At 48.2% G+C, this 22083-nt stretch overlaps 3 protein-coding genes across 7 annotated transcripts in view; 2 read left to right on the top strand and 1 right to left on the bottom strand.

The window, feature by feature from the left end:
- The window catches only part of RHPN2 (rhophilin Rho GTPase binding protein 2), an 86902-nt gene extending 79340 nt beyond the window's left edge, over window positions 1-7562 (top strand). For both annotated transcript variants that reach the window (XM_034944621.1, XM_055103753.2), the window contains one exon: window positions 5901-7562. In XM_034944621.1, the coding sequence (XP_034800512.1) occupies window positions 5901-6161 (261 nt within the window). In that variant the 3' untranslated portion in view covers window positions 6162-7562. The remainder of the gene's footprint in view (window positions 1-5900) is intronic.
- A 1076-nt stretch (window positions 7563-8638) lies between these two features.
- On the bottom strand, window positions 8639-13945 carry FAAP24 (FA core complex associated protein 24). 4 transcript variants are annotated; one of them, XM_063599542.1, is made up of 5 exons: window positions 13751-13945; window positions 12826-12944; window positions 12563-12699; window positions 11918-12070; window positions 8639-9707 (listed from the first exon to the last, which is right to left on the bottom strand). In XM_063599542.1, the coding sequence occupies exons 2-5, from the start codon at window positions 12929-12931 to the stop codon at window positions 9456-9458; spliced, it is 648 nt and encodes a 215-aa protein (XP_063455612.1). In that variant the 5' UTR covers window positions 12932-12944; window positions 13751-13945; the 3' UTR covers window positions 8639-9455. The 4 variants fall into 4 exon arrangements, with proteins under 4 accessions (XP_063455612.1, XP_003816251.2, XP_063455613.1 ...); XM_003816203.5 differs by having other exon boundaries at window positions 13768-13924; XM_063599543.1 differs by having other exon boundaries at window positions 13737-13920.
- Window positions 13946-14077: 132 nt separating this feature from the next.
- Window positions 14078-22083, top strand: part of CEP89 (centrosomal protein 89) — a 94267-nt gene continuing 86261 nt past the window's right edge. Inside the window, exons 1-2 of the mRNA XM_034946500.3 lie at window positions 14078-14279; window positions 19638-19744. Of these exons, the coding sequence (XP_034802391.2) occupies window positions 14241-14279; window positions 19638-19744 (146 nt within the window). The 5' untranslated portion in view covers window positions 14078-14240. The remainder of the gene's footprint in view (window positions 14280-19637; window positions 19745-22083) is intronic.

Below are 22083 nucleotides of genomic sequence, written 5' to 3'. Positions count from 1 at the left end.
TGATAACCATGATCATGATGTTTATTCTTTTCACCTAGCAGGACCTCTTTAATTTTTTTAAAAATAATGTTTTTAGGCTGGGCACAGTGGCTCACTCCTATAATCCTAGTACTTTGGGAGGCCAAGGCTGGCGGATCACTTGAAGCCAGGAGTTCGAGACCATCCTGGCCACCGTGGCAAAACCCTGTCTCTACTAAAAATACAAAAATTAGCAGGATGTGGTGGTGCATGCCTGCAATCCCAGCTATGTGGGAGGCTGAGGCATGAGAATCACTTGAGCCTGGGAGGCAGAGGTTGCAGTGAGCCGAGATCGAGCCACTGTACTCCAGCCTGCGTGACAGAGTGAGACCCTGTCTAGAAAAAAAAAGGTTTGTTTTTTGTTTTGAGACGGGGTCTCGCTCTCGTTGCCCTGGCGCAATCTCGGCTCACTGTGGCCTTGACTCTTGGGCTTACGTGATCCTCCCATCTCCGCTTCCTGCGTAGCTAGGACTACAGGCATGCAACACCATACCCAGCTAATTTTTCATATTTTTTGTAGAGACGGGGCTTCACCGTGTTGCCCTAGCTGTTCTCTAACTTCTAAGCTCAAGCAATCCGCCTACCTTGCCTCCCAAAGTGCTGGGATTACAGGCATGAGCCAGCATGCCCGGCCAAATAATTTCTTTTGTTGTTGTTTTTTGTTTTGTTTGTTTTGAGACAGGGTCTAACTCAGTTGCCCAGGCTGGAGTGCAGTAGTGCAATCATAGCTCACTACAGCCTCGAGTTCTAGGACTCAAAAGATCCTCCCTTCTCATCACCTGAGGTCAGGAGTTGGAGACCAGCCTGGTCAACATGGTGAAACTCTGGGCGTGGTGGTGGCGGGCACCTGTAATCCCAGCTACTTGGGAGGCCAAGGCAGGAGAATTGCTTGAACCCAGGAGGCAGAGGTTGCAGTGAGCCGAGATTGTGCCACTGCACTCCAGCCTGTGCAAGAGAGGGAGACTCCATCTCAAAAAAAAAAAAAAAAAAAAAAAAAGATCCTACCAATTAGTTGGGACTACAGGCGTGCACCACTATACCCAGCTAATTTTTAATTTTTTTGTAGTGACAGTCTCATTTTGTTGCCCAGGCTGGTCCCAAACTCCTGGGCTTAAGCTCCCAAGTAGCTGGGACTATAGGCATGCACCACTATACCCAGCTAATTTTTAATTTTTTTGTAGTGACAGTCTCATTTTGTTGCCCAGGCTGGTCCCAAACTCCTGGGCTTAAGCAATCTGCCTGCCTCCGCCTCCCAAAGTGTTAGGATTACAGGAATAAGCCACTGCACCAGGCCAAAAGTAATTTCCTTTTGTCTTTTATTTAATTAATTTTGTAGTGACGGGGTCTAACTAAGTTATCCAAGCTGATCTTGAATTCCTAGCCTCAAGAGACCCTCTTGAATCAGCCTCCCGAATAGTTGGGATTACAGGCATGAGCCACTGTACCTGGCTCTTTTTTTTTTGGAGACAGAGTCTTGCTCTTGTCATCCAGGCTGGAGTGCAGTGGTGCAATCTTGGCTCACTACAACCTCACCTCCCGGGTTCAAGCAATTCTCCTGCCTCAGCCTCCCGAGTAGGTGGGATTACATGCACCCACCATGATGCCTGGCTAATTTTTGTATTTTTAGTAGAGACGGGGTTTCACCATATTGGCCAGGCTGATCTTGAACTCCTGGCCTCCGGTGATTGGCCTGCCTTGGCCTCCCAAAAGTGCTGGGATTACAGGAGTGAGCCACCATGCCCAGCCCCTGGCTTTTTAAAAATAATTTTAAAAAAAACTATTTTTGTCTATTAATTTTTATGATAAGGATTTTAGATAATGACAGCCAAGCACTGTTTTTAGCGACTGAGCCTTTCAAACAAAATCAAATAAAGAGAACATTTAGCCTAGCACTCTGGCTGAACTGATGACCTGCTGCCCTTGGCTACCCTCTTGACTACAGTGGGGATCCCTAGTTGAACAAATCTAAGCTTGGAATCAAGCTCTGGAATTAGGCCCTCACTGCCGTTCACAAGCTGTGTAACCTTCAGCACGTTCATACCCTCCTTGGGCCTCGGTTTTCTCATCCAGAGGATGGAAGAGTTAGGCCTACACAGTGGTTTTAAACTGTGCTCTGTAAAGCCCTAAGAGTTCTAGAGGGGTACCCCAGGTGGATTTGAGTGAGGAGTGGGTGGTGGGGAAAGAAATAGTAAATGGAGCTGGGCACAGTGGCTCATGCCTGTAATCCCAGCACTTTGGGAGGCTGAGGCAGGTGGATCACTTGAGGCCAGAAGTTCAAGACCAACCTGGCCAACGTGGTGAAACCCTGTCTCTACTAAAAATACAAAAATTATCTGGGTGTGGTGGCATGTGCCTGTAATCCCAGCTACTTGGGAGGCTGAGGCAGGAGAATCACTTGAACCTGGAGGTGGAGGTTGCAGTGAGCCAAGATTGGGCCACTGCACTCCAGCCTGGTGACAGTAAGACTCCATCTCAAAAAAAAAAAAAAAAAAAAGGCTTTTAAAAGAAAGTAGTGGTACACATTGCAGGAGTGAGAGAGTGTGTGTGGGTATGACACTGGGGTGGACCTGGAGGGGAATAGGGTCAAGAAAGGCTTTACTTTTTTTTTTTTGAGACAGAGTCTCGTTCTGTCACCCAGGCTGGAATGCAGTGAGTGGCGCTATCTCAGCTCACTGCAAGCTCCACCTCCTGGTTCATGCCATTCTCCTGCCTCAGCCTCCCGAGTAACTGGGACTACAGGTGCCTGCCACCACACCCGGCTAATTTTTTGTATTTTCAGTAGAGACGGGGTTTCACCATGTTAGCCCCGATGGTCTCAATCTCCTGACCTTGTGATCTGCCCGCCTTGGCCTCCCAAAGTGCTGGGATTATAGGCGTGAGCCACCACGCCCCAAGAAAGGCTTTTCAAAGAATGTGATGGTACGCATTGCAGGAGTGTGTGTGTGTGTGTGTGTGTGTGTGTGTGTGTGTGTGTGAGTGTGTGTAGAGATCTGGGCCAAAAAAAGCTTTTCAAAGAATGTGATGGTACGCATTGCAGGAGTGTGTGTGTGTGTGTGTGTGTGTGTGTGTGTGTGTAGAGATCTGGGAGGCAAGGGTGCCTGGAGGAGAGAAGGAATGGGATCCAGGCACACAGAAGGGCTTGGTCTTGGGGGACGGATGCCATGAAGTATACGGCAGGGATGTCAGGAGGGTGCGTGAGTGGCTTCAGGAGGAGAGCGAAGATAAGAAACAAGTATACAGGAGAAAAGGAAATGAAATTACTAGGGACACACAGAAGTGCCAGGAAATGGGTGCCTATTAGAGGTTTGGGGTCAGGTTAGAATTCCAAGGGAAGCCTTGGTGAGTGTCCTCCAGCAACGCACAACCTTTCAGATACAGGCCCTAGGGGAGGCAGAGGGTGGAGATGAGCGAGTTAGCATTGCTGGGGGCAGATGGAAGAGAACTGAGGGTATTTATAAGGCAGTGGTTTTGATACACAATGGACTTTGAGCAGCTGAGGGTTGGGAACTGCTTTCGGGCCTCACATCTGTCTCCAGGATTATTCGTTTTATTATTGTTTTAAATGACATTGTGTGTGCTCCGTAAAACATGGTGGAGTTAGCGGTCAGTTTTCCAGAAAAGGAAGAGGCATCTCCATCCTTAGGGGCTCGAAGTACCCCCTACTTTATTGCTGCATAACTCAGATTCCTCTGAGGGTTTATTTATTTATTTATTATTTATTTATTTTTTGCAATAGCGTCTCACTCCATCGCCCAGGCTGGAGTGCAGTGGCGTGATCTTGGCTCACTGCAACCTCCGCCTCCTGGGTTCAAGTGATTCTTCTGCCTCAGCTCCTGAGTAGCTGGGATTACAGGTGTGCACCACCACACCTGGCTGATTTTTGTATTTTTAGTAGAGATGGGGTTTCACCATGTTGGCCACGATGGTCTTGAACTCCTGGCCTCAAGTGATCTGCCCAACTCAGCCTCCCAAAATGTTGGGATTACAGGTGTAAGACACTGTGCCTGGCCCCTCTTAGGGTTTATATTAGGAACAATGTCCTCAACTATTGCAGCGATATATTGTATGCCTAATTTTAGTGCCAGAACATAGTAGACCATCAATAAACATGTGGCAAACTAAACAATCTCAATGTTAGGCAAACCTTAGAAGCCGGTGATAGTCCATGTGGAAGTCTTCAGAAAGCAAGCTTCCTTAGATTTCCAGTTTGAATCCTACGTGATTCTTGGAAAGTTAATAGTAGAGAGTGTTTAATGGTACAAAGTTTCAGCTGAGGAAGATGAAAAAGTTGTAGAGATGGATGGTGGCAGTGGAGCATAATGATGTGAATGTAATTAATGCCACTGAACTCTACACTTGAAAATGATGAAAATGGCACTCCAGCCTGGGCGACAGAGCGAGACTCCATCTTAAAAAAAAAAAAAAAAAAAGAAAAAGAAAAAAAAGAAAAAAAATCAGGTGTAGAATAGTGTAGTATATTCCTTTTAAGAAAATGAATGGTAATATACTTATGTACATATAGAAATACTTGTACATGTACATCATCTCTAGAAGTATAACATGGAGGGCCTTAGAAGCCCAGGTGACAGGGAGACCTATTGCTCACTGCATATTCTTTTTTTTTTTTTCCTTCCCTTCCCCTCTTCCCTTCCCTTCTCCTCTTCCCTTTCCTTCCCCTCTTTCCTTCCTTTCCCCTCTTCCCTTCCCCCCGCCCCCCCCCTTTTTTTTTTATTTTGAGACAGAGGTCTCACTCTGTCGCCCAGGCTGGAGTGCAGTGGCACAATCACAGCTCACTATAGCCTCAACCTCCTGGGCTCAAGCAATCTTCCCCTCTAAGCCTCCCAGGTAGCTGGGACTGTAGTTGTGAGCCACCGTGCCCCACCCTGTACTTTCATATTCGTGACCATTAGTATTATTACTTTCTCAAATAGAAGAAGAACCTTAAAATGTGAGTTGTGGCTCCTAAGCTTAAATTGTTACTATTGAGTACATTCCTTAAAAATTATCCTTGTTGGGCCGGGCGTGGTGGCTCACGCTTATAATTCCAGCACTTTGGGAGGCCAAGACGGGCGGATCACGAGGTCAGGAGATCGAGACGGGGTGAAACCCCGTCCCTACTAAAAATACAAAAAATTAGCCAGGTGTGGTGGCGGGTGTCTGTAGTCCCAGCTACTCAGAGAGGCTGAGGCAGGAGAATGGCGTGAACCCGGGAGGCGGAGCTTACAGTGAGCCGAGATCGTGCCACTGCACTCCAGCCTGGGCGACAGAGTGAGACTCTGTCTTAAAAAACAAAAACAAAAAACAAACAAAAAATTATCCTTGTTGGACCTGGTGGTGCACACCTAGAGCCCCAGCTACTCAGGAGGCCAAGGCAGGAAGATCGCTTGAGCCCAGGAGTTCAAGACCAGCCTGGGCAACATAGCAAGACCCTGTCTCAAAAAAGAAAAAAAGTTTGTTCTTGTTTTAAGAACCTAATTCTATATAAGCATTGGTCACCTGAGTTTCCGAATTATGTCTGTTCAATTTATTTTTTGGAGACAGAATCCTGCTCTGTCACCCAGGTTGGAGTGCAGTGGTATGATCTCAGCTCACTGCAACCTCCACCTCCTGGGTTCAAGTGATTCTTGTGCCCAGGCTCCAAGCAGCTGGGACTACAGACATCCACCACCACACCTGGTTAATTTTTGTATTTTAGTAGAGATGGGGTTTCACCATGTTGGCCAGGCTTGTCTTGAACTCCTGACCTCAAGTGATCTGCCTTCCTCGGCCTCCCAAAGTGTTGGGATTACAGGTGTGAGCCACCGTGCCTGGCCAAACTTCGTAGTTTTTATCATCTATCTTGATGATGCCTGACGCCCTTTTTCTTACTTTTCTATGTGCAGCATAATAAGAGTGCCACATACTCCGTGGGAATGCAGAAAACGTACTCCATGATCTGCTTAGCCATTGATGATGACGACAAAACTGATAAAACCAAGAAAATCTCCAAGAAGCTTTCCTTCCTGAGTTGGGGCACCAACAAGAACAGACAGAAGTCAGCCAGTACCTTGTGCCTCCCATCAGTCGGGGCTGCACGGCCTCAGGTCAAGAAGAAGCTGCCCTCCCCTTTCAGCCTTCTCAACCCAGACAGTTCTTTGTACTAATGTGAGGGAACAAACACGTTCAGGCCCCGAACATTTCCGGTGCTGACTCGGCCTTAAACGTTTGTGCCATAATGGAAAATATCTATCTATTCTCAAATCCTGTTTTTCTCATAGTGTAAACTCACATTTGATGTGTTTTTATGAAGGAAAGTAACCAAGAAACCTCTAGGAATTAGTGAAAAAAGAACTTTTTTGAGGTGTGTTACTATACTGCTGTAAGTTATTTATTATATAAAGTATTGTAAATAGAATAGTGTTGAAGATATGAAATACGGCTATTTTTAATGGTGACAATTATGACTTTTAGTCACTATTAAATTGGGGTTACCTATATTAGTACAATTTGTAGTTGTTTCCAGGTTTGGCTAATAATCATTCCTTAACCTAGAATTCAGATGATCCTGGAATTAAGGCAGGTCAGAGGACTATAATGATAGAATTAAATTAGTGTCACTAAAAACTGTTCCAAAGTGCTGCTTCCTAATAGGAATTCATTAACCTAAAACAAGATGTTACTATTATATCGATAGACTATGAATGCTATTTCTAGAAAAAGTCTAGTGCCAAATTTGTCTTATTAAATAAAAACAATGTAGGAGCAGCTTTTCTTCTAGTTTGATGTCATTTAAGAATTGCTAACACAGTGGCAGTGTTAGATGAAGATGCTGTCTACAAGGTAGATAATATACTGTTTGATACTCAAAACATTTTTCATTTTGTTTAAAGTAGAAGTTACATAATTCTATATTTTAAGTCTTGGGTAAAAAAAGTAGTTTTACATTTTAAAAAGTAAAGATGTAAATGATTCAGGTTTAAAGCTCTATTTGACTTTTTTTTGTTGTTTGAGATAGAGTCTTGCTCTGTTGCCCAGGCTGGAGTGCAGTGGTGTGATCTCAGCTCAGTGCAACCTCTGCCCCCTGGGATCAAGCGATTCTCCTACCTCAGCCTCCCAAGTAGCTGGGACTACAAGGTGCCCTCCAGCATGCCTGGCTGATTTTTGTATTTTTAGTAGAGGTGAGGTTTCACCATGTTGGCCAGGCGGGTTTCGAAATCCTGACCTCAAATGATCCACCCACCTCAGCCTCCCAAAGTGGTGGGATTACAGGCATGAGCCACCACACCCGTCCCACTATTTTACTTTTTAAAATGACATTCCTACTGATTGATTTTTATCTTGCTATAAGTTGGATGACACCGTGAATCTAATAAGGTTCACTGTTGACACAGTACAAGTTACATAGCTAAAATACATAGCATTGAAGACTAATTTTAAGGATTAACAAGAGTTTATTTTCTATTGTGCAATATCTTAAAGGAAGCAACCACCTTTGGGAAAGTGTATCTGCTGCTCCTAGGGCCATGTTTGTATAAATATTTAAATAAACATATTCATTTACCCGAGTTAATATTTCTTTTTACTTTTATTTCATTTTCATTCCCTCCTCTTTCAAATTGTTTCTCCCCAATGCACACAGTTTCTAATGTTTTGATTTTTTTAGTTACTAACATTTCACAAAGCGGAACTTAAAAAGCTGTCAAGTTATCTTAGTATTTTCTAAGACAGATGGCATCTTTGTGCTTATTTTTTGTTTTTGTCTTTTTTTCAAGACAGGGTCTCGCTTTGTCACCCAGGCAGGAGGACAGTGGCGCAATTCTGGCTCACTGCAAGCAGTCCTCCCACCTCACCCTCCTGAGTAGCTGGGACTACAGGCATGAGCCACCACGCCTGGCTAATTTTTAAATTTTTTTGTAGAGATAGGGTCTTGCCATGCTGCCCAGGCTGATCTCAAAATCCTGGACTCAAGCAATCCTCCCACCTCAGCCTCCCAAAGTGCTGGGACTACAGGTGTGAGCCACTGTGCCTGGCCTGTGTCTATTTTTTGAATGGGCAATTTGTACCTTTTGATCCCCAGCCCCTGCTTCTCTCACTAGATGCAGCTGCTGCCATCATTTTCTTGTATCCTCCCATTGTTGGGCCTTCCATTTACAAACACAGCCTGTTCTGCCTCATGCATGTTGAGTTTTCAACTTTAAATTTTTTTTTTTTTTTTGAGATGGAGTCTCACTCTGTCATCCAGGCTGGAGTGCAGTGGTGCAATCTCGGCCCATTGCAACCTCCACCTCCTGGGTTCAAGCGATTCTCGTGCCTCAGCCTCCCGAGTAGCTGGGATTACAGGTGTGTGCCACCACACCCAGCTAATTTTTGTATTTTTAGTAAAGACAGGGCTTCACCATGTTGGCCAGGATGGTCTGGATCTCCTGACCTTGTGATTCACCCCCCTTGGCCTCCCAAAGTGCTGGGATTACAGGTGTGAGCCACTGTGCCCGGCCGTCGAGTTTTCAACTTTAAGTGGGAACTTCAGACTTCATACTTTCTGTGTGCAGAAGACATACACAGTGATTATAAACAAACTGTACATCTGCCAAAAAAAAAAAAGGCGGGGGGGAGGGAGGAACAAAGGAAAGGAGGAAGGAACTGTTGCGCAGTTATTTATTTACATTGGAAGCAGCCCTCGCAGTACAGGTATATGAAGGCCAGACCTGATGAACAGCAGGTGAAACTCCGGGAACACAGGGCTTAGGATACGCAGTGCTTCCTTGTACATTTGTTTCCTTCAGATGGTCACATCCACCACTGAAGCTTTTTAGAAGGCACTTTCCATGACAGATGCAGGCCAAGGTCGCGCATTAAAATCGGCCCTAATGCTTTTTGCTGAGTGTGAGTCCCTGACTCTCTTGCGAAGATCCCACCAGCCCTTTTCATCTTAGCAGAATGAAGGCAGTGCCCTCTGCGGCCCACTAACTTCACAAGCTGAACTCAGACGCTAAGGCAGGACGACCCACGGGCTCCATTCAAGCCTCGCCTCATCTTTCACTGGTTGCTGCTAGAGGAAATCCTTTTTCTTTTCTTTTTTTTTTTTGTTGTTGTTTTCTTTGAGACGGAGTCTCGCTCTGGCGCCCAGGTTGGAGTGCAGTGGCACGATCTCGGCTCACTGCAACCTCCGCCTCCCGGGTTCAAGTGATTCTCATGCCTCGGCCTCCCAAGTAGCTGGGATTACAGGCACCTGTCACCATGCCTGGCTAATTGTTCCTATTTTTAGGGGTTTCTCCATGTTGGCCAGGCTGGTCTTGAACTCCTGACCTCAGATGATCCGCTGTCTTCGGCCTCCCAAAGTGCTGAGATTACAGGCGTGAGCCAGTGCACCCAGCCCATTCTCTTGGTTTTTAAAGCTGAAAACAAGATCCTGGTGTTTGTGGTCTCGGGAGAAGATGCCGTGGCCCTGAGGCCAGCCCTCACCTGGGCTGCGTGAAGAAGGCATGGATCTGCTGTGCCACTGCTTGTCCGACCACCTGCTCCAGTTCCCCAATGGAAGCATTACTCAGTTGCTGGATGCTTGGAAACTTCTGGAGGAGAAGGGGAGCTTTAACTTTTCCAACTCCTGGGATCTGCTGCACGGTTCGAAGGAGCGAAGGCTCAGACAGCAGCAGGGCCCGTTTCTTCCCGAGAAGAGGGTTCTTACTGGGCTCTTTGGTTTGCTCTTGAACCTGAACCGCAATGAAAGCAACAGCACGTGAGCGCCCTCTGGAGGACTGGCCGTTTTCTTAAAATATGTTTTGTAGAAATTGCGTTTTTCCATTTGGCTCAGCTTGACTTACGGGAACAAATGCTTTCATGTATCATGAATATAATTTCTCAGACATCAGTAAAATTATTGAAAGGTGAACCACATAAAGGAGTTAAGACATTAATTTACAAAAATGTGCGTTTTCAGAATGTTTAGAAAAACACACAGAGTAATTCAAACACTTTCTGTTGGTCCATTAAGAAACATTTCAGTTGTGCAGGATTAAATGATAGCTACACCTAAACTAGGCCACTTCACGCAGAAGCTGCAGGAAGCCTGCCTCAAAGGAGAAACCTGGTCTAGTTAGTGGTGGTTATACTAAGGCAGGCAACAGTGTTATATCAAGGAAAGTTAGGAACGGTGACTCAAGGGATATGGTAGAGAGGGATCTGTGAACCATTCATGGCTGCTTGCATCTTCAATGTGGCTCTCAACTCTAGCTCCACATCAGAGGGGGTGATTTAAAAACAACACACACATAACAGAGAAAACAAAAGTGAAAAAAACAAACAACACACACACACAATTGATGTTCCCCATGCTGGGATCAGAGGCGTAAGCTACTAAACTGATTTTAAAAATAAGTGTTGGCGGCCGGGCGCGATGGCTCACGACTGTAATCCTAGCACTTTGGGAGGCTGAGGCGGGCACAACACCTGAGGTCGGGAGTTCGAGACCAGCCTGACCAACATGGAGAAACCCCGTCTTTACTAAGAATACAAATTAGCTGGGCGTGGTGGCGGGCACCTGTAATTCCAGCTACTCGGGAGGCTGAGGCAGGAGAATCACTTGAACTCAGGAGGAGGAGGTTGCAGTGAGCCGAGACTGCGTCATTGCACTCCAACCTGAGCAACAAGAGCGAAACTCCATCTCAAAAAAAAAGTGTTGGTTGGTGCGGTGGCCCAGAACTTTGGGAGGCTGAGGCAGGCAGATCACCTGAGGTCTGGAGTTTGAGACTAGCCTGGCCAACATGGTGAAACTCTTATCTCTACTAAAAATACAAAAATTAGCCAGGCATGGTGGTGGGTGCCTGTAATCCCAGCTACTAGGGAGGCTGAGGCAGGAGAATCGCTTGAACCCAGGAGGCAAAGGTTGCAGTAAGCCAAGATTGCACCACTGCACTCCAGCTGGAATGACAGAGCAAGACCCTATCTAAAAAAAAAAAAAAAACTGGCCAGGCATGGTGGCTCACACCTGTAATCCCAGCACTTTGGGAGGCCAAGGTGGGCGGATCATGAGGTCAGGAGTTTGAGACCAGCCTGGCCAATATGGTGAAACCCTGTCTACTAAAAATACAAAAATTAGCCGGGTGTGGTGGTGCGTGCCTGTAGTCCCAGCTACTCGGGAGGCTGAGGCAGAAGAATGGCTTGAACCCGGGAGGTGGAGATGGCAGTGAGCCAAGATTGTGCCACTGCACTCTGGCCTGTAGGACAGAGCGAGACTCCGCCTCAAAAAAAAGGGAAAAAAAAAAACTTGCACAAGGTGCTGATGCTTAACAAAAATACGGGATGAGACAAAGCAGCTTCTAGTTGACATTTTCTTTCTTTCTTTTTTTTTTTGAGACAAAGTTTCGCTCCTGTTGCTCAGGCTGGAGTGCAATGGAGCATCTCCACTCACTGCAACCTCCGCCTCCTCGGTTCAGGTGATTCTCCTGCCTCAGCCTCCAGAGCAGCTGGGATTACACGCACCCACCACCACGCCCAGCTAATTTTTGTATTTTTAGTAGAGACAGGGTTTTGCCATGTTGGCCAGGCTGGTCTCGAACTCCTGGCCTCAAGTGATCCTCTCGCCTCCGCCTCCCAAAGTGCTGGGATTACAAGCATGAGCCATCACGCCTGGCCTCTAGGTTGACGTTTTCACCAGCGAAAGGGCAGGATAATGACTGATGGAGCCATCACACCCTGAGAATCTAAAATCAGGTCTCCAACTTGTATACTTTGTGATACACTTGCCTGGAGTGGGTGACAAGCTGAGCTGGCTGCAGAGGCAGCTTCCGCATTTAAATTCCTCGAAGAGATTTTATAAACCAAGTCAGAGAATGACATAGATTGGATTGATGGTTGCTTCTGGAGAGCAGCTGAGTGTCCATGAGGACAGGACTACCACGAAGGTGTAGGAATCGGTACTCACCAACTGGATGATGAGGCAGGATGCTTCCATCTGGCTGGCCACTGGAAGCAGCACCATTCCAAGGTCCAGCACAGTAAACTTCTGTAGGGCTGGGAAGTATTGTTCACTCATCCGGGTTTTTTCAACGACTACAATTCCTTTAAGATTATTGGACTTGAAAGGAAAAAAGACAGTAAGTCATTTTGCAACCAAATTGCTTTTCAGGTTAAGAATGCTATCACTTCGTGCCTGACCTGTGATTTTAAATAAATGATACCAAGGGATGGAGGGAAGGGTGGGGTGAGACAAATCAATGTTTGAGTTTCTTTAATCCAATACTTACATTTCTTTTTTGTTTTTGTTTTTTGTTTTTTGAGTTGGAATCTCACTCTGTTGCCCAGGCTGGAGTGCAGTGGCGTGATCTTGGCTCACTACAGCCCCTGCCTCCCAGGCTCAAGCAATTCTCCCGTCTCAGCCTCCCTAGTAGCTGGGATTACAGGCGTGTGCCACCATACTCAGCTAATTTTTGTATTTTTAGCAGAGACAGGGTTTCACCATGTTGGCCAGGCTGGTCTCCAACCACTGACCTCAGGTGATCCACCCACCTTGGCCTTCCAAAGTGCTGGGATTACTGGCGTGAGCCACGGCACCCAGCCTAATACTTACATTTCTAACCCGAACAAGCCTCTTTCTGTAGCCATTTCCTGCCACCAAATCAGCTTCGGTGACATAAAGAATGCAGCATCTGTTCGACAGATAAAAGTCTGGTGTCAAGCCATCCTCGAAAATGAGCTTAATTCTCCCTTAAAATACAGAGAAGAAAATGAGTTCCATGAGCTTTGGATGAAAAGATGGCAATAATAGGCAGATTTTTTTTTTTTTTTAATATGTCAGGGGAGGAAAGGGCTGGCAGAGGGCAGCCCACCGACCTTGCATCTCCTGTACCAGCTGTGACCTGCGCCATTTCTCATTGGCCACAATATGCCCCAAAGGCACGTGCACAGGGCCCGTATCATCAGGGGGGTTCTTTTCCATGGATGGTCTCCACCTAAGGAGGGAAAAGCCAGGCGGCACTTGAGCAGGCTCTCCCGCACACGGCCCTGCATTCCACTCCAAGCCAGGGCCTCTGGGGCAGGATCCCCTCTGCAGACTGAATTATTTGTCAAAGAACTGTCAAATAAGATTCCCTTTATAATTACTAATAAGAAAACACGGGCTGGGCGCGGTGGCTCACACCTGTAATCCCAGCACTTTGGGAGGCCGAGCGAGGCGGGTGGATCACAAGGTCAGGAGTTCAAGACCAGCCTGGCCAAGATGGTGAAACCGCGTCTCTACTAAAAACACAAAAAAATTAGCCGGGCTTGGTGGTGGGCACCTGTAATCCCAGCCACTTGGGAGGCTGAAGCAGAGAATTGCTTGAATCCGGGAGGCGGAGGTTGCAGTGAGCCGAGATCGCGCCACTGCACCCCAGCCTGGGCGACAGAGCAAGACTCGTCTCAAAAAAAAAAAAAAAAAGAAAACACAAAGGCCTGAATGAAGGCCAGGATGGCTGGAGAGGGGATGTGTGGTGGTGGAGGTGGTAATGGCATTGGATTCCAATAAGGCCAGAGGCACGATCATTTAAGTTTTAAAAGAATCCCGGGCTGGGCATGGTAGCTCACGTCTGTAATCCCAACATTGGGCAAGGCTGAGGCGTGAGGATCGCTTGTGCCCAGGAGTTCGAGACCAGCCTGAGCAATACAGCGAGATCCCGTTTGCCAATTATTTGTGGAGAAATAAATTCTCTAAGAACCAGGAGATTCCTGTCCTGGTGTCCGCGTCCTTCATTTTCATCACGTGCCTAGCCCCTGATACCCCAGCTGGATCCGCGCCGTAGCTCCTCAGTCCAGTCCAAGGCCCGAATACAGCCGGCAGGAACCCCACCGTCCCAGTCTAGAGATCATGTTACTGGCGGCCGCGCCACCTTCCGGGTTCACGCCCTCGGTGCTCGCCCAGTCCTTCATCCAGCCCGCCCTCCGCCTCCCGCAGCGCCGGATAGGCTGTGGCGTCAGAAATGGACGTCTAATCTGGCCAATAAGAGAACGGATAAGGGCGGACGTTTCCGCCCTGGCGGGGATTTGAACGGTACCCGCTGGTTGCCAAGAACGACCGGTGTGGAAGTAACCTTAGCTCTGATTGGTCGAGGGCCGAGCTGAGCCAATGGCCGACGTGGTTGCTGCAAAGTCCATTGCGAAGAGAAAGCGTGAGGGGCTGGGCCTGCGGCGGGCTTTAGGGAGTGGTCCCTGGCTGTGGGTAGATCTGCTGCTGAGTCCAGCCCCCGGTCCATTCTCCTCGCGCTGCAAGGATGCTCCTGGGATTTCGGAGAGGCCGCAGGAGCCATTTCGTAAGTAGATGCTCGCCCGCCGCGCGTGGGGCTCTGTGGGGCCGGGAATTAGGGGTAAAGGGTTGGGGCGGTTTGGGGTTTGGCCTGAGATCCAGTCAAGGGGGCGGCACAAGAGAAAGTGGTTTTCAGTTGAGGAAGCATTGATTTTTCGTGTTCTAAACTTTTTTTTTTTTTTAAGAAACAGGGTCTCGCTCTGTCGCCCAGGCTAGAGTGCAGTGGTGCGATCATAGCTCACTGCATCCTCGAACTCCTGGGCTCAAGCGATCTTCCCACCTCAGCCTCCCGAGTAGCTGAGACTACAGGCGCGCGCCACTACTCCCGGCTAATTGTTCAATATTTTTGTGGAAACAGGGATCTTGCTATGTTCCTATGGTGGTCTTGAGCTCCTTAGCCTCCTAAAGTGTTGGTATCACAGGCGTGAGCCACTGTGCCCGGCCTTAACAATCTTCTGCCCCAGGGTCGGCCACAGTTGGACAGGAGCACCCTGCATTCGTCCCCGTGCCCGGAGTTAACTCCTGGACGACGTACACCTGCTGCACTGCTGGATATAGTCATTCTTCATTTTTCCCTCCTCCACCCACCATGTACACCCCATCAGCAAGTCCCATCCGATATACCCACTACATACATCTGCCAGCTGTTCCCATCTCCACCCACATCCCGGCCTCCAGCATCTGCCTGGACTGCTGCGGCAGATCCTCGCTGGTTTCTCTGCTTCCACTCTCGCCCTTCCCCTAGGTCCATTCTCCACGTAGCAGCCAAGGGGATTCTTATATTTATTTATTATTTAATTTAGTTTTAGAGACAGGGTCTTGTCCTGATGCCCAGGCTGGAGTACAGTGGCATGATCATAGCTCACTGTGGCTTCAACCTCTTGGGCTCAAGTGATCCTCCTGCCTCAGCCTCCTGAGTAGCTGGGACTACAGGTGTGCACCACCACACCTAGGTATTTTTTATTTATTTTATTTTTTGCCTCACACTCTGCCAAGTCTCAATGCCTGGCTAATTTTAAAAATTATTTTGTAGAGGCCACGCGAGGTGGCTCTCACCTGTAATCCAGCACTTTGGGAGGCTGAGGTGGGCGGATCATTTGAGGTCAGGAGTTCAAGATTAGCCTGGCCAACATGGTGAAACCCCATCTCTACTAAAAATACAAAAATTAGCGGGCGTGGTGGTGGGCACCTGTAATCCCAGCTACACGGGAGGTTGAGGTGGGATAATCGCTTAAACCCGAGAGGCAGAGGTTGCAGTGAGCCAAGATTGTGCCACTGCACTCCAGCCTGGGCGACAAAGCTAGACTTTGCCTCAAAAAAACATATATATATATATATTTTTTGGTAGAGATGGGGTCTGGATATGCTGCCCAGGCTGGTCTTAAACCTTGGCTCAGGCAATCCTCTCACCTTGGCCTCCAGAGTGTTGGGATTACAGGTGTGAGCCACTGCATCTGGCCTGAGTTTTTATTTAAAGCCCCAAACATTAATGAGTCCCTGCTGTGTGCTGATACCCACAACTGACAGCTTATGGCCACACGGTCTGTAGGATAGACAAGCCCATAAATAATTCTGTACACAATGGTAAAACAAGAACTGCTGTTGATGTGTGTACCAGAAGGGCAGTGATGTCAGCCTGGAGAGTTGGCCTGGGCCTGGCAGGGAGTAAGGAAAGAATTCTGGGTGCAGAAGACAGCAAATACCAAGGCCTAAAAAAGAATGAATTATTTGCTGTTTGGGAAATGGAAGCCCACGCTGAGTGCTGAAGCACAGGGACTCTGCCCAGGAAGAGGAGGGGAAGCAAGAAATGAATGTGGGTCCTTGTGATGGCAGTGGCTGCTGCCATCACGCTGTGTGGCTAGGGCTGCACACTTCATGGAGCCGGTGGAAGCCCCGTCCCTCATGAGTTGGGACTGGAGCCGAAAACTGCTGCTGCAGACCCAGGCTTTCTGCTCTACGGAGCAGGCAGGAGCCCCACCCTCTTGGGCAGGGCTACAGCCACCCAAACTGCAGCTGTGGATCAGAGCCTCTCTGCTTCTGGGGGAGCCGGGAACAGGCAGAATTTGCCCTTCCAGATGCAGCTGCAGCCGTGCAGGCAGGAGCCGGGGACAAGTGGGAGCCCTGCCTCTTCCAAGTTGGCGGGGTGGGAGCTCCCAGGTGCAGCTGTGGCTGCCCCCCAGGCACAGGACCAGGGCATCTCTGCAGCCTGTACCATCGGCCATCCCAGGAAGGACAGCCCCCTTCACCCTCCATCCCTGCAGGCTCAGGGGTGTCTGCTTCCACTGCCTGGCCTCTCTCCACTCCAGCAACTGCTCTGATCTTGGAGGGGAGTCAGAGCCAAGACCTGGAGCCATGAATGGCAACAGGAGGAAATGGGTGGGGTCCCCAGTCAGGCCACACCCTCAGGCCAGGGAGGGCCTGAAGGCTGGGGCTGGGCTGCCAGTCCCTCTGACCAGAGTGGAAACTCGTGGAGCCTTTTCTGGGCCTGCCAATGGCCCAATCAGCATGCACTTCTTCCCCTCTGAGGTCCATAAAAACCCTGGGCTCAGCCAGAGCAGCGCAGAGAATAGCCAGAGGATGAAGACGGTAGAGACGAGGGGACAGGATGACCAGCTGCAGAGAGCAGTACCCTCTCTGCTGATAGCTGGAGACGGTGGGGTGACCGGCTGCAGAGAGGAGTGCCTTCTCCGCTGAAAGCTGCAGAGACCACCTGCCAGCAGAGAGGAGCTACATTCTGCTGTGAGCTTCAGAGACCTGCAGAGACATTGGAATGACTTGCCTGCGGAGAGGAGCCACTCTCTCCAGGGCCTCCTCTCTGTTGAGAGCTGAATGCTTGAGCTCGTGGGACAATCTGTCTCCAGAGAGGAGCTACCCACTCCTCTGAGCTCTTCTAACACTAAATAAAACTCTTCTTCACCCTTCACTTGTCTGCGTACCTCATTCTTCCTGGATGCAGGACAAGAACTCAGGCAAAGGCACTGTGGCCACAGAGGTTCCGGCCAGAAAAATCGACACCCCAAAAATCCCATAACACTTGGTAGGAACCAACCGATATCAGCCTGATATGCCATGCTGGACATTTGCCTGCCGTTGAGAGAGTGGTGCTGCCCGTGAGGGTTTTTATGCCCGGTAGAGACAGGATTGACGAGGGGACCATAGTTAGGAATGATTGTGATGGTATGAGGGGGGATTCACTCTTTAAAAAAAAAAAAATCTTACGCAGCCTTTTTGGAGGACCTGCTGGATGCCAGCCCTTGGGATTCAAAGTTAAGAAAACCTTTTCTGGCCAGGTGCAGTGGTTCACACATGTAATCCCAGTACTTTGGGAGGCCAAGGTAGGCAGATTGCCTGAGGTCAGGAGTTTGAGACCACCCTGGCCAACATGGTAAAACCCCATCTCTACCAAAATACAAAAATTAGCTAGGCATGGTGGCACATGCCTGTGGTCCTAGCTACTTGGGAGGCTGAGGCATGAGAATAGCTTGAACCCAGGAGGTGGAGGTTGCAGTGAGCCAAGATCGTGCCACCGCACTCCAGCCTGGGTGACAGACAAGACTGTCTCCAAAACAAGCAAACAAACAAAAACCCTTTCTTGTCGTGTAGCAGGTGGTGGAGTGGGGCAGGGAGGAAACATGGAAACTGTGGAATCACTTGACAAATACAGGGTGGCAGGCGTCACACAGAGGTAAACAGAGTGGGGGTATTGGATAGAGACTGCTTGGAGCTTCTACTCCTGTGGGTGGCTGTGCAAGTCGGTGGTGGGGGCTGTAGGAGATGACTGGAAGGTGTGCCCATCCCTCACTCCTGAAAGATGCCCCCACTCTGTGCCACCCTTCCCAGCCTTGTGTCTCGTGCTGACCACTACCTAACATTCCTGGGGCCACTGTCAGTGGGTGCTCCTCACTAGGCCTTGGGATTTCCTCCATCTGCTCTGGGAGCCCTTCCCATGGGAATTGTCCCCACCATGCCCCCAAGCCCCACCCTCGAAGATGCCTCTATTCTAGCAAAACGGAGAATCGTGCTTATGATTTCCGAGCACTGCAACCAATGTCTTGCTCCATTCCTTTGTTCATGCCATTCCCTCTTCCTAGAATGCTGTTCCATCACATTTCCAAATGTGGGACCAGTGGGCATCTCTGAAAGCCCAGTCTAAACGCCTGTGTGATTTTCTCGAAGGAAAGCATTTGAAATTCCCAGGCTGGCCCCAGACCTGGAGGAATCTTCCCTCCCTGCCCACCCCAGCACTTTGTGCTAATTACTGGCTTCAAATAGAAAACAATAGTGTTTTTATCCCACATCTCATTGATGCTCTTTTTTTTTTTTTTCATTTTTAGTGAGAGCCTTTCTCCCGGCTCATTCCATAATTCTATGTTCTGTAATAATTATTTGGGTGTTTTTCCTCCCTTCTCACCACTTTGGGGATGAAGACAAGGTTTCTTCATTGCTGTCACGGTGTTTTGCCTCTAGTAGGTGTGAATGAATGGCTCGTGCCAAGAAAATGATTGGACTAGACCCAGAAACGTCTCAGAGACTCCCAGTTACAGTTACCTAAAGCGGGGCTCTCTGACTTTCATTGTGTATAGGAGCTAGTTTTCATTACTCTCATCTTGGAGATAAGCCACCTAAAAGCTTATATTAAGCCCCTATGAGGTGTGAGGCAATGTGCTCAATGCTAGAGTTCCAGGATTGATAAAGATAAGAGAGTGGGCCAGGTGCAGCACTCACACCTATAATCCCAACACTTTGGGAGGCTGAGGTGGGAGGATCACTTGAAGCTAGAAGTTCGAGACCAGTCTGGGCAATGTAGTGAGATCCTGTCTCTACAAAAAAATACAAAAATTACCTAGGCATGGTGGTGAACATCTGTAGTCCTGTCTACTCGTGTGGCTGAAGCGGGAGTTTGAGGCTGCAGTGAGCTATGATCGTACCACTGCACTCCACTCTGGACAACAGAGCAAGACCCCATCTCAAAAACAAAACAAAGCGAAAAACAATAAGGATATCACTTGCTTCTCAGGAAGTCACCCTGCTCTGCAGGGGGAGCCACATGAGACATCACTGGAGGGAGTGCTGTGGGACACGTGGAAGAGCTAGAGGGTGACTCTTGGCGACAGCCAGGGAAGCTCTGAGGAGGGAAGGACAAGAGGGCCACACAATGAGCAGCTATCATGATGCTCCTTGGCTGTGTGCACTTGTCTGGCCTGATGGGGACTGGGGATGGCAGGGGAGGAGTGGGCTTCTGATGGGTTTGGATCCATGGGTGGCCAGTGCAGGTGTCCCCTTGCAGGCCCAGGGAGAGTGGTGACAAGACTCAGGTGATCCAGTGACCCAACCCAGTGACTTCTGTTGGATTTCATTTGTGCAGAAACACATCATCCATGGCCTTTTACCTGCAGCCAGCGTTGCTCCGAAGGCAGCTGTGCCACGCACACCTCCTCCCCGCAGCCCCAACCCGTCTCCAGAGAGACCAAGGTGAGTATCAGATGAGCAGGCACTGAGGTCACCCCTGTGCTCAGCCTCCAAGTACTGGATCCTGGAACTGCTCAAACTGCCCAGAAAAGTATAAGTAGGGTGGTTAGAATCATGTCCTTCAAAATGTTTACCACGATTCCATAATGATGCAATTAATATGGTGTCTCTGAGGATAATGGACTGACTTGAGGTCTCTCCTTTTCAGGTGCATGAACTTCTCACATTTCATGATTGAATGCAATGAGTATTTTAAAAAAATGTAAAGCATTAAAGCCCAAGTATTCAGGTTAACAGGGAATTTTGAATTATACACATAATTTTCTTTCTTTTTTTTTTCCTTCGAGACGGAGTCTTGTTCTGTTGCCCAGGCTGGAGTGCAGTGGCGCAATCTTGGCTCACTGCAGCCTCCACCTCCCAGGTTCAAGCAATTCTCCTGCCTCAGCCTCCGGAGTAGCTGGGATTACAGGCACATGCCACCACGCCTAGCTAATTTTTGTATTTTTAGTAGAGATGGGGCTTCACCATGTTGGCCAGACTGGTCTCAAACTCCTGACCTCTTTCTTAATCCGCCTGCCTTGGCCTCTGAAAGTGCTGGGATTACAGGCATCAACCACCGCGCCCAGCCCATTTTCTTTTTTGTTTTTTAATTATTAATTTTTTTTTCAAGGCAAGATCTTGCTCTGTTGCCCAGGCTGGAGTGCAGTGGTGCAATCATGGCTCACTGCAGCCTCCACCTCCCAGGCTCAATCAGTTCTCCCATCTCAGCCCCCCGGGTAGCTGGGACTACAGGCATGTACCACCATGCCCAACTAATTTTTCTATTTTTTATAAAGATAGGGTTTTGCCATGTTTCCCAGGCTGAAATCCTGGGCTCAAGCAATCCACCTGCCTCTGCCTCCCAAAGTGCCTGGGATTACAGACGTGAGCCACTGTGCCTGGCCAAAACAAAAAGTTTTTTTCGAGATATGGTCTCATTCTGTTGCCCAGGCTGGAGTGCATTGGTGCGAACGTGACTCACTGCAGCCTCAACCCCCTAGCATCAAGCGATCCTCCTGTCTCAGCCTCCTGAGTAGCTGGGACTACATGTGCACACCACCATGCCTGGCTAATTTTTTAAATTTTCTGCAGAGATGGAGGTCTCACTATGTTGCCCAAGTTGGTCTTGAACTCCTAGGGTAAACTGATCCTGGGAGGCTGAGGCAGGAGAATTGCTTGTGCCCAGGAGTTTAAGATCAGCCTGGGCAACATAGCAAATCCTTATCTATAGCAAAAATCAAAAGAAAATAAATTATCTGAGCATGATGGTGCATGTCTGCAATCCCAGATACTCGGGAGGCTAAGGCTGGAGGATCACTTGAGCCCAAGAGGTCAAGGCTGCGGTGAGCTATGATCATGTCACTGCACTGCAGCCTGAGAAACAGTGAGGCTGTTGTGAGTGAGGCCCTGCCTCTAAAAAAGTTTATTTTAAAAAGATAATTAATAGGGTAGCTTCTGAAAAAGAAAAAAAGATAATAAATATATCTATCATTCTGACAAGGGTCCTCATGCTCCTTTGTAATTCCTTCCCCCTGCCCCTCTCTGCCACCTTTCATGCTCCTGTTCATCCCCAGGCAACCTCTCATTTCCTTTCTCACACTATGGATTAGCTTGTATTTTCTAGAATTTTATATAAGTGGAATTACATAAAATACACTGCCTTCCTTCACTCAGCATGATTATTCTGATTCACGCATGTTCCGAGAGTCAATAATTCATCCTTTTCCTTACTGAGTAGTATTTCATTATATGAATAGGCCACAGTTTGTTTATCCATTCTCCTGTTGATGGATATTTAGTTTGTTTCTAATTTTTGGTTACTAGAAAAAGGCTGCTGTAAACATTTACACACTGGCTGAGTGTGGTTAATCCCAGCAATTTGGGAGGCTAAGGCGGGCAGATCACCTGAGCTTAGTAGTTTGAGACCAGCCTGGTCAACACGGTGAAAACCTATCTCCACTAAAAATACAAAAATTAGCTGGGTGTGGTGGTGCACTCCTGTAGTCCCAGCTACTGGGGAGGCTGAGGCACGAGAATCGCCTGAACCTGGAGGCAGAGGTTGCAGTGAGCCAAGATCGCACCACTGTACTCCAGCCTGGGCAACAAAGCGAGACTTATATCTCAAAAAAAAAAAAATGTATACACAAATGTTCGGATATATACTTTCATTTCTCGGGTAAATATCTGTAACTGGGCCTTATACTAGGCAGGTATTTAATTTATTAAGGAACTGTCAAACTATTTTACAAGGTCATTGTCCCATTTATGTTCCCACCAACAGTATATGAGTCCAGTTGCTTCAT

Source organism: Pan paniscus, chromosome 20 (assembly GCF_029289425.2).
Source record: "Pan paniscus chromosome 20, NHGRI_mPanPan1-v2.0_pri, whole genome shotgun sequence".
NCBI lineage: Eukaryota > Metazoa > Chordata > Mammalia > Primates > Hominidae > Pan > Pan paniscus.
The sequence above is the reverse complement of the archived record's forward strand: the minus strand, read 5'-3'. Positions and strand labels throughout refer to the sequence as shown.

What these genes read in the sequence shown, in the direction of transcription:
- FAAP24 (XM_063599542.1), bottom strand. Translation starts at nt 12,931, where the DNA reads ATGGAAAAGAACCCCCCTGATGATACGGGCCCTGTGCACGTGCCTTTG. An exon ending in GCTGGTACAGGAGATGCAAG is followed by an intron (nt 12,700 to 12,825) that starts GTCGGTGGGCTG and finishes CTGTATTTTAAG; the next exon opens with GGAGAATTAAGCTCATTTTC. An exon ending in GGCTTGTTCGGGTTAGAAAT is followed by an intron (nt 12,071 to 12,562) that starts GTAAGTATTAGG and finishes TTTCCTTTCAAG; the next exon opens with TCCAATAATCTTAAAGGAAT.